The 10849-nt window shown below is 45.6% G+C and overlaps 1 protein-coding gene across 1 annotated transcript; it reads left to right on the top strand.

Annotated features, from left to right (window-relative positions):
- Positions 1 to 4313: 4313 nt before the first annotated feature.
- Positions 4314 to 8978, top strand: KRT24 (keratin 24). The gene is made up of 8 exons (XM_004707139.2): positions 4314 to 4943; positions 5539 to 5621; positions 5992 to 6148; positions 7139 to 7300; positions 7401 to 7526; positions 7933 to 8150; positions 8338 to 8435; positions 8641 to 8978. The coding sequence occupies exons 1-8, from the start codon at positions 4314 to 4316 to the stop codon at positions 8742 to 8744; spliced, it is 1578 nt and encodes a 525-aa protein (XP_004707196.1). The 3' UTR covers positions 8745 to 8978.
- The last annotated feature ends 1871 nt before the right edge of the window (positions 8979 to 10849 follow it).

The raw sequence follows: 10849 nt of genomic DNA, 5'->3' as shown, positions 1-10849 counted from the left end.
CTGCACATAGGACTAACAGTACGATAACTGCTTCAAGACTGCGGAAGAAGCCGCTCTTCAGTGCGGGTCGTCTGACCTGCATGTGTGTAGAACAGGGACTCCACACTGCGCTCTCCTCAGGGACTTCCCAGGACGACTCTGACATAGTGCTTTCATTTGGAAAACTCCTCACAGGATAGTCTCCGGCACAAACAGAAGACAGAGCCTCTCAGTTCTTTTCTCGACACTTGAAAGGTTCATCAGGGCCGATGCATCACACCTGTCAGTATTTGGTTTGCCTTCTGATCGAAAAACTTGTAATACGTTGGCCTGAAAGTGAAAAACCAATGCGAGCAACCCATCTCACCAAAACGATGCTGATTCCTCTTTGAAAGCCATCCTGCGCTTATAACAACGTTTAGAGTCTGCAGTCAAGTGCAATGTACAGGATTTCTTAAAAATGAGCCGCTAAGAACCAACGTCTCATCGCTCTTCAAAGCAGCAGGCAGCCCAGGGCAATGCGCTGCTCTGAGAGCGCAGGCGGCTGGGATTGGCCCCTTGCCATTGGACTATCGCGTAGTGGACCACCACGAGCTGCCAGGCACTGAAGGGGACACTTTGGGATGTGCGACTTCACCGGGGTCTCCCCAGCCTCTCCAGGCCTTCGTTTTACAGGTGGAAGAAACGCAAGAGCTCGTTTGTGATATCTGGTACGTTGTTCTTTCAAATCAAGAGAGTGAGGATCAGACATGGAGTGTCACAAAGCAATACGTCAAACTCATGCTCGCCAGGTCGATTCTGACTCAACATGACACTGTAGAGCAGAGACTCCGCCCCAGAAACTGACCCACCAGGTTTCCAAGGCTGTAATATTTTCAAAAGAATATAAAATAAATATTTACTAAAAAATTTTTACACTTCAGGTACACACACACACACACACACACACACCAATAAATGTATTTGTATCTGATTCAAATTCCCTAATTCCCTCCATATCAGCATTCCGTACAACTTCCAAACCCCTGCATCCGGATTGGAAGACTGGGCTACTGGCTAGACTTGCCATTTAATGAAAGTCTTATTGAGACCTAGAAAACACGAAAATGGTCAACAAAGACCAGGGTCTTTGTCACTCTTAACAGCTCGTCTGTCCACTCCGGGCCCTTGGAGCGGTCCTTGGGGAAGTACAGCGTGCCGCAGCAACATCGCAGAAGAACTGAACTTTGAAGTTGAATTTTAAGAAAGAATGAAGGCTAGAATATGATCAAGGGGGGAAAGGCTTAAAATGATCAAGAAGAAAGCTTTTTAAAAATTATTTTTAAAGGAAAGGAAAGAAAGAAGATAGACTGCCTGCCTTCACCAGCATCCTCAGCTGAGATCCAAGGGTCCAAGTGTCTCAAAGAATGAGGTACAGATAGCACCCCAAACGCAACAGTGCCAACGCAGAGGAATAAGTAAAGAAAAACTCCTCAAAGCCCAAGCGAGCTCTGGAGGCAAAAGATACTGCTAGATCAAGCCTTCTCACTCTCCTCAGAAAACTCTTTCTCGCGGGTCTCCTGAAGGGCTGAGCCTCGGGTTTCTTTCACTTCCCTCCTTTCTTTTACCTCCGGTGAGTCAGAGGCCAGCCCTTAAGAAAGCAGAGATTACGTTTCACAACTTAAAGAAGGAAATCATTTTTATAAAAAAAGGCAACCAATGGCTATTCTTCCCATTGCCAACATTTGCATACAATTTAATCATTAGTGTTGGCTTTCTTTGGTTTCATAGCTCTGGGGAGGAGTGAGGTAGGATGACTGACATATTACCATGCTTGATGTACTTTTTCTTACTTCAGCAGGGTGTTCTGGGAATTACTCCCAATTTAACGATTTAAGATTTGTAAAATACGTAATTACCCCTTTGGCAGAATGCTATCTAACTCTGAAGTACAGCCCTGTACTCCTTACACAAGGCTCTTCGTTATGGTATTGGCAGAGGATATTAAATGTGCCCCGGACTGCCAGAGGAATGAGAACATCTAACTTGGAAGAAGTACAGCTAGAATGTTCCTTAGAGCAAGGAGGGTGAGACTTCTCACATCCTTGGAACACGCTGTCAGGGGAGCCAGGTGCTGGAGACGGACGTTGTGCTTGGTCAAGGAGGGTCAGTGAAAGGGAAGGGACGGATTCATGGGATGGGGTGACTCCGTGACTGCAACCATGGGCTCGCGTGTAGCCACGGCTGTGAAGCCGGCGCAGGCCCCGGCGGGCTCTCCTGCCGCCGTACACAGGGCTCCTATCAGGTGGACCAACTCAATGGCACTTAACAACGACAACATGCTACTGCTGCCAAAGCAGTCCGGGCACAGCATGAAGAACTGAGAACTCAACGAGCTATGCAATGGGGGGCAGGCGGAGTTGACAGCATGGATGATGGTATAACTCCACGCGATGGGATCGAACAACGGAGTTGTACATGAATGGATACAGTGGATTGTGTAAGCTATGTCAATCAAACTATTATAAATTTTTTTATGTTCCTGAAAAATAAATAAAGAAACATAAAAGAGCTCCGCGGTAAAGGGAATTAGCACTCATTTAATAAAGAGTCTCCATCAGAGGCTGTCTAAAGACAGATGTTCAAAGAAGGCAGAATGTTGTCAAACAGATCCTTGAAATGCAAAGATCCGAGCACGCACACAGTTTAACAGAGCTGCCAAGATAAGGAAGCACGTGGTCTATCAAGACTCAGCTAGCTGCCTGGTTATAAGGTTGAAGAGGCCAAGGAGGTTTTTGGCTGTTGTTTTTTAAGCATCTATTGTAAAAAAAAAAACAGCTTTCTTTTTTCTTTAACACCCCCTCCCCAACAACAAAAAGAAACACCACTCATTGAAAACCCATTGTTGTCAGGTAGAATTCAAACTCTCCGAAAAGCCACCAGCATAGGCAAATGAGAGAAGCCTAACGTGCGAAGGGTCAGGAACCCCCGAAGCAAGAAGTGGACTGCAGCCGAGTCCGGATGTCAGTGTCTACAAAACAGCCAGCCAGACAGCAGTTATGAGAGTGGCTCTAGATGCTCTTTTCTAGCTATTTTTTAAACACAAGCGGGAATTCACGAGCGGAGAGTCAACTCCAGACCGCAGTGTCGTTGAAACAACTGAGGGCCTGGTATTGTGGACCAGAGGTGAGTGCGGAGCTGCTTCTCCAACTAGCTTTAAAATAAACACCAGAGACGTCAGCACCACCTCGTAATTTCTTAAGATTGGATTCAAAAGAAGGAATGGCTATCAGAGTATCAAGTTAGAATTCAGTCAGAAAGAAAAGCTTATCAGTGATACTCCATTGGCTAGAGGAGCCCTTATGGTACAGTGGAATAAATGTTGGGCTGTGAAACCCAAGGTCAGAGGTTCAAACGCACCAGCCACCCCATAAGAGAGAAATGAAGCTGTCTGCTTCCATAAACATTTTCAACCTGTCCTCTACTCTGTCCTATAACATCACTATGCGTTGTAACTGACTCCAAACCTGAGCTTTTTTATTTTCCTTTAACCAGTTATAATTTAACCGTAGTCTGATCCTGGGGGCGGGGGTGGGAGGCTTGCCACAAACCTTTCCCTATCTTTCTTAGATATTACCTGGTCAGATAAGCATGCCGCTGAGAGCGGATTCTACTTTACACGAAAGAGTATCTCTTTTTAAAGTTTTCTTTATTAGCAGTGAACAGATGTAATTTGGTCTCGAATGACAGAGAAAGAAATAACGTGCATTCACAAACTTCAGTATTCTTACAAATGTGCTCAAAGAGGACACAGAATTACATCAGAAACGAATGCTGATTCAAAAGTTAATTTCAACATCTGAGAACCACTTGAACAAAAATCTAGGTTTGATGGAAATTTTTCATTTTCATCATATTAAGTATTTTAATTGCATCTGCTAATCTGCGGGGGGGGGGGGTTGGTGTTCCCTGCCATTGGGAAATGATGAAGCAAATTTAAGAGATTTACCTTTACAGAAAAAAAAAAAGATCAAGTCATCAAAACCTCAGATTACAGCTCTAATTCTGAAAATTATCTTTGCTTTGCTCCACCTTCCCTGCCCCCACCCCATATAGCAAAAGCCCCAGGGCTGACCCAGCTTCAAAAAAGAGAGAGAGAGAAAGCCAGTAAAGTGGGTTCACGAAAAAGAAATTATCCAATTACGGATTAGCAAAACTGTCAGAGGGATTAAGAAATGACACAGAAGAGGAACACCCTAAAAGTGTGTATATAAGAGCCACAAAGGCACCCTGGAAACACGTTCTACCCTCTCACCACTCCTGTTCCCCCGACAAGCTAAGCAGCCAGGAGCATCATGTCTTGCTCATCTCGCATCTCCTCCTCCAGGGCTGGGGGCAGCAGCTCGGTCCGCGTGTCTGCTGGAGGGAGCAGCTTCAGCAGTGGAAGCAGATGTGGCCTGGGGGGCGGCTCTGGCCGTAGCTTCCGAGGAGGAGCCGGCAGCTGTGGCCTGAGTGGGGGGTCTGGGGGGGGCTTTGGAGGGGGCTTTGGTAGCTGCTCAGTGGGAGGTGGTTTGGGAGGAGTAGGCTATGGGGCTGGCTTTGGCGGGGGCTCTGGCTTTGGCGGGGGCTCTAGCTTCGGTGGGGGCTCTGGCTTCGGTGGGAGTTCTGGCTTTGGCGGTGGTGCTAGTGGGGGTTTCTACAGCTACGGTGGTGGCATGGGTGGTGGTGGCATGGGTGGTGGTGGCATGGGCGGTGGTGCAGGTGATGGGGGACTGTTCTCCGGAGGCGAAAAACAAACCATGCAGAACCTCAACGACCGCCTGGCCAGTTACCTAGACAAGGTCAGAGCCCTGGAGGAGGCCAACGCCGACCTGGAGAACAAAATCAAGGAGTGGTATGACAAGTTTGGGCCTGGGTCTAGAGATGGCGGATCTGGAAGGGATTACAGCAAGTACTACCCAATCATTGAGGATCTGAAGAATCAGGTGAGAAACCATATAGTGTTCAGACTCTATTTGTTTTGTGGTTTTCACTTTTAATCAGATCATATATTGAAATAAGAAATGGAATTCAAGGAACTGATTGAGAATGTATTTGCTTATTACACTTTTTTTTTTCCTTTTTCCTTTCTAATGCAAAAAGTTCATGGAAAATTCTCTGGTCTTTTAATCCCATTTTTCCTAGTGTGTAAGGAAATCATGAAACCTAAAGTGTTAGCCACTGCTGCATAGAAAATACATGTTTAAAGACATTGAGGGGGAACTCGGTTTTTACACTCTTTTTAAAAGAGCTCCTGGAATAACAGGTATTCCAGGAGAGCAGGTGTGTGCAGAGTGCTTGGGGTCTGTCAAAAAATGTTCCCTGCTTCTTCCAGTCGGTGTGAAAACGTATCTTTTTGCAGAAAGACATAGTCCTGCGTTCACCAAGATCGTCTGCACAGGTGCCCTTATCAAATGGTTTGCACAGCATTTCCCCGTTAAAAGTAAATAACGCAGAAACACCTGCCCTCGCGGGCAGGTGTGCATACCCAAGGTTTAAAAGAAAAGTCTCTGATTTACAAGCGGTCGTTGTCTTTTCTAGATCATGACTGCCACTGTTGAAAATGCTGGCATCGTTTTGCAAATTGACAATGCCAGGCTGGCTGCTGATGACTTCAGACTGAAGTAAGAAAGGCGAAGGCTGGGAAACAGATGACCCCTATTGTGAAAGTGACACCCACTTGATTAATTCAGTTAAACAATAATAATAATAATAATAATAACCCTTTTAGAGAACCACCCAAATTCACAAAGAGCCCAAGGTAAACTTTAGAAACGATTATTCCATCCACCTAGCTTTAAAACGGGCAATTTCAGGATGAGAATTTTGTCGTCAAATGTATTGGGCATGATTAGAATTAGCATTAAGAAGGAAATGATTCCTAAGAGAAATGTACAGGTTTCATTAACCGACATGTTCCGAGGGGAGAACTTGAGACTCTGTCTCAAGTGCACCCAGAAGTGCTCACCACAGGGCCATGTGCGTTCCTTCCAGGTATGAAAACGAGCTGTACCTGCGGCAGAGCGTGGAGGCCGACATCAACGGGCTGCGCCGGGTGCTGGACGACCTGACCATGACCCGCTCCGACCTGGAGATGCAGATCGAGAGCCTCACTGAGGAGCTGGCCTACCTGAAGAAGAACCACGAGGAGGTGAGCGCACGTCTCACATCCTTCCACCACTCGGGCCAAGGGAGTCCTCCCCACCTGCACCCCACATCTTTGCTAGCTTAAAAAAAAAAAAAAAGATAATACAGAAAGCCTTTTAAAAACCCAATTCTTTTTTTGTTTGTTTGATTTTGTTTTGTTTGTTTAATCATTTTATTAGGGGCTCATACAACTCTTATCACAATCCATACATACATCAATTGTGTAAAGCACATTTGTACATTCATTGCCCTCATCATTCTCAAAATATTTGCTCTCCACTTAAGGCCCTGGCATCAACTCCTCATTTTTCCCATCCCTCTCTGCTCCCCCCTCCCTCATGAACCCTTGTTAATTTATAAATTATTATTTTGTCATATCTTGCCCTGTCCGATGTCTCCCTTCACCCACTTTTCTGTTGTCTGTCCCCCAGGAAGGAGGTCACATGTAGATACTTCTAATCGGTTCCTCCTTTCCAATCCACTCTCCCTCTACCCTCCCAGTATCACCACTCTCACTACTGGTCCTGAAGGGATCATCGGCCCTGGATTCCCTGTTTCCAGTTCCTATCTGTACCAGTGTACATCCTCTGGTCTAGCCAGATTTGTAAGGTAGAATTGGGATCATGATAGTGGGTGGGGAGGAAGCATTTAGGAACTAGAGGAAAGTTGTATGTTTCATCATTGCAACATCACACCCTGACTGGCTCCTCTCCTCCCTGGGGTCCCCTTCTGTAAGGGGATGTTCAGTGGCCTACAAATGGGCTTTGGGTCTCCACTCTGCACTCCCCCAAAACCAATTCTATCTGAATGGGTTCCCAAAATCCTCTAATCAGGAAAAAATAAGTCATAATGAACAATATTTCTGAAATCGTCTTGTGTTTGTTTGTTTGTTTTCTTCGGGGGGCTGGCGTCCAGTGGGGTTGGTCCTGCACATTTTAGGGAGCCAGACCTTTTGTTTTCATCACTTATGATCTCGGTTTCCGCTGCACTTTAGGAAATGAGGAATATGCAAGACAACTCCGGGGGAGACGTGACCGTGGAAATGAACGCTGCCCCGGGAACGGACCTGACCAAATTACTGAATGACATGAGGGCGCAGTACGAGGAGCTGGCGGAGCAAAACCGCCGGGAGGCTGAGGAGCAATTCAACAAGCAGGTGGGTATCACCTGGGCATGGACGAGCGCGCACGCGCACGCGCACGCCTCTGCCACAGGGCTCAGCCACCTGCATGGATGCGTCTTCTTCTTCCTTGCAGAGCGCATCGCTGCAAGCCCAGATCACTACCGACGCTGGGGCGGCCAGCTCGGCCAAGACTGAGGTCACAGAGCTGAAGCGCACCCTGCAAGCCCTGGAAATCGAGCTTCAGTCCCAACTGGCCATGGTGCGTGCAGACAGCCCTTCAAATCTCCAGCGGGATATTAAACAAATAGGACTGTTTGATTTGGTTGTGTTTTTTTTTTTTTTTTGGGGGGCTGTTTCCTTTCTCTGCCAGTATATTCCCCTGGACCCAGAATAAAAGGGCCGATCAAAGGGGCTGCATTCTGCTCATTGAAAGCATAAACGATTCCAGTGAAAGAGAAACGCTACCTTTGCATAAAAGATGGGGTTTCAGGAAACAAATGAGATGGCGACATAAAGAAACAGTGATTCCACGATACTCCTATCGGTTGTAACTTGGTAAAGGAGTGTGAAAGGACTTCCCCGAGTCGTATGTAAAATGGCATCCTTAAAAATCATCCAACCATTTCTCTTCATCGTGAGTCTTTTTCGTTCTCTTCCTCTCTTAGAAAAGCTCCCTCGAGGGGACCCTGGCCGACACAGAGGCCCAGTACATGTCTCAGCTGTCAGAGATCCAGATGCACATTAGCAGCCTGGAGGAGCAGATCTGCCAGATCCGGGGCGAGACCGAGTGTCAGAACGCAGAATACGCGCAGCTGCTCGACATCAAGACGCGCCTGGAGATGGAGATCGAGACCTACCGCCGCCTGCTCGACGGAGAGGGCGGGTAAATGGGCACCTCGAACAGCTGCGCGGCACAGATGGCTGTACTTGTTTGCCATCAATAACCAAAAGGGGGCTCAGCGGCCCATAAAGTCACAATCAGAACGCAGTCCGATCAAAAGCCATCCAGAAACTTTGCTCCTGCAAACAGTCAAGAGAGGTGCTGATACCGTATTCTCTCTTTTCTCTAGTGGCTCTTATTCCGGAGGATCTGGATCCAGAAACATGGGATCCAGGGGGTCCGGCTCTGGTGACTCGAGATGTGGAAGTGGTTCTGGTCAAGGACGAGGTGCGTCTTTGTTTTGTTTTGAGTGCAGATAATGATTGAATACCTTAAAGGTATAGGCTCGTCAACCTCCGCGTCTATGCATTATAGAATCTTGTCTATGCAAGCTTGCCTGGAGACACAGGCACTCATGCATGTGCTTGGGTTTCTCTGTATCTATGTATGTGAGGTCATTCCCAGACTGACTTTGTGATCACATGACTTTCAGATCCAAGCAAGACCAGAGTAACTAAGACCATCGTGGAGGAGGTGGTCGACGGCAAGGTGGTCTCATCTCAAGTCAGCAATGTTTCTGAAGTGAAAGTGAAATAAGCAGTTTCCACCGCAACCAGAATGTCTTTCAAGAGGAGGACTAGGGAAGAAATTGTACCTATCTAGCCCTCCTGCTGGATCCCTTCAGGGGAAAGTTTCGGTCCAGAAAGAGATGACCAGCCAATTTTCCTGCATCCTCTTCTTTTCTTGTTAGCATGCTCTCGAACAAAATTGACATGACAACTTGCCTCCAATTGTTTCTATGCTTCAATAAACTTCCTTTTGCAAGTTAAACTAAGTGATTCCTGCATTTTTTAAAGCAATTCAATGGTTGATGCTGTCAGCTATGATCTCGCTGCATTGTATTATGTTCACTAATATCCACCCATGCTCTATAGAGTGCTTTCCTCATTAACTGAAGATCCTAGCCATGTTAAATTGGGTAAATTATTAGTAACCTCTCACAAGAACTCAGTGACACTGTGGCTGGAATTGCATCTTAGTCTCCTTCACACGACAGTCAACAGTTTAGCCCCGGGAACAGCATAATCATTTGAATAAGCAACTTACAGGAAGGATTTCATCTTGCTTGGATCCACAGCCAATGCTCATGGAAGCAACCGTCAAGAGATCAAACTGCATACTGCATGGGTAAACCTGCTGCCAAGACCTCTTTATAATGTTGGAAATCAGAATGCTTGGGGGGACTAAGCCAAGTATTGTCAATCACCTAGCGTGCATGTGAAAGTAGGATACTGAATGAGGGAGACCAAACAATCAGTGCCTTGGAACTATGTGGTGGGTGAAGACTATTAAAGTACTGTGGCCTGACAAAAGAACCAGCAGATCTGTCTGGGGAGAAGTGCAGCCAGAAGGTCCCGTAGATGGAGAGCGTCCATCTCATATACTTCAGACATGTTATCAGAGATACTAGACCCAGGAAGAGGACATCATGCTTGGCAAATCAGAGGGGCATGTGAAAAGAGAAAGGCACTGGGCAAGATGGGTTGACATGGTGGCTGCAACAACGGGTTCAAACACAAAAACAATGGTGAGGACGGTGCAGAAGTTTGCAGTGTTTTGTTCTGTTGTATGGAGGGTCACCACGAGTCAGACCGACTCAAGGGCACCAGCACCAAATAACAACAACATTTGATGGACACGTGATTCCCGTATGACCATCACGGAGCTGGGAGCAACATTTTAGATTGGAGGGAAGCAAACAATATGAGTGTAAATAGTAAGGGCTTAATTTCACAATATTCACCAAAGGTGCTTCAGGAAACAGACATTATATGTTTGCAAGGCATTCAGACATTATATGTTTGCAAGGCATTTTTTCAAAATCTTGAAAGCTTCAAAGAGAAAGCATGTTCAGGTATCATATATATATATAATACTATAGTATTTATATATAGTATACTATAGTATTATATATAAATACCATAGTATGTATACTATAGTATTTATACTATATATATATATATATATATATACTATAGATGTGGCTAGATTTTCAAGATTTTGATAAATATGACTCCCTATTACATATTCAATCTATTTCCCAAGACTCTTATAGTATGTGTGTATGTGTATATAAATATATACACACACGAGCGCATATATATTAGATATATATGTACTCATGTGTGCATGTATGCATGTGTATATATGTATAAAATGACTTGGCTGAGCTGGTATTTCATTTCCCCACTCTGCACTGAGGAGGTCTTTTACACTATAGATGATCATACTCATTCCTTCTTCTGTACAGTACCCTAGAAGTCCTACTGCCTTGTCCTGCTTGGGATGGTAAAGTCTGCTGGGGGTCAGGAACAAGACGAACCAGACACAGCACAAAGGCAGGGAGGGCAAGGATCCTTTGAAGGGGAGGTCTTTTCCACTTAAGGAATTGAATAAGACCAGGCCACAACCCTGCAAGTCAACCTTGCTGAAAACAACATGAGATGTGTGGCACGCCCACCAAATTTAAAATCCTAAGACTGAGCCTGAATGTAACTCAACATACGTGATACCTTCCAGTATTAAACCAGTCAGAGCTGTCTGAAAATACCAAAGCATAATCATCAAAACAACCAAAAATCGATTCGTTTTGTTTTGAAAACAAACCTCTTGGCGCACGGTCACTTCTGCTTAACTAGCTA

The sequence above is a fragment of the Echinops telfairi genome, unplaced genomic scaffold, assembly GCF_000313985.2.
Source record: "Echinops telfairi isolate 266 unplaced genomic scaffold, ASM31398v2 ScPeMD7_7458;HRSCAF=8496, whole genome shotgun sequence".
Lineage (NCBI taxonomy): Eukaryota > Metazoa > Chordata > Mammalia > Afrosoricida > Tenrecidae > Echinops > Echinops telfairi.
The sequence above is the reverse complement of the archived record's forward strand: the minus strand, read 5'-3'. Positions and strand labels throughout refer to the sequence as shown.

Excerpts from the sequence above, each read along its gene's own strand:
- KRT24 (XM_004707139.2), top strand. The coding sequence starts at position 4,314 with ATGTCTTGCTCATCTCGCATCTCCTCCTCCAGGGCTGGGGGCAGCAGC. Across the intron at positions 7,527-7,932 it reads TTCAGTCCCAACTGGCCATG|AAAAGCTCCCTCGAGGGGAC; the intron begins GTGCGTGCAGAC and ends TTCCTCTCTTAG. Across the intron at positions 8,436-8,640 it reads TGGTTCTGGTCAAGGACGAG|ATCCAAGCAAGACCAGAGTA; the intron begins GTGCGTCTTTGT and ends CATGACTTTCAG.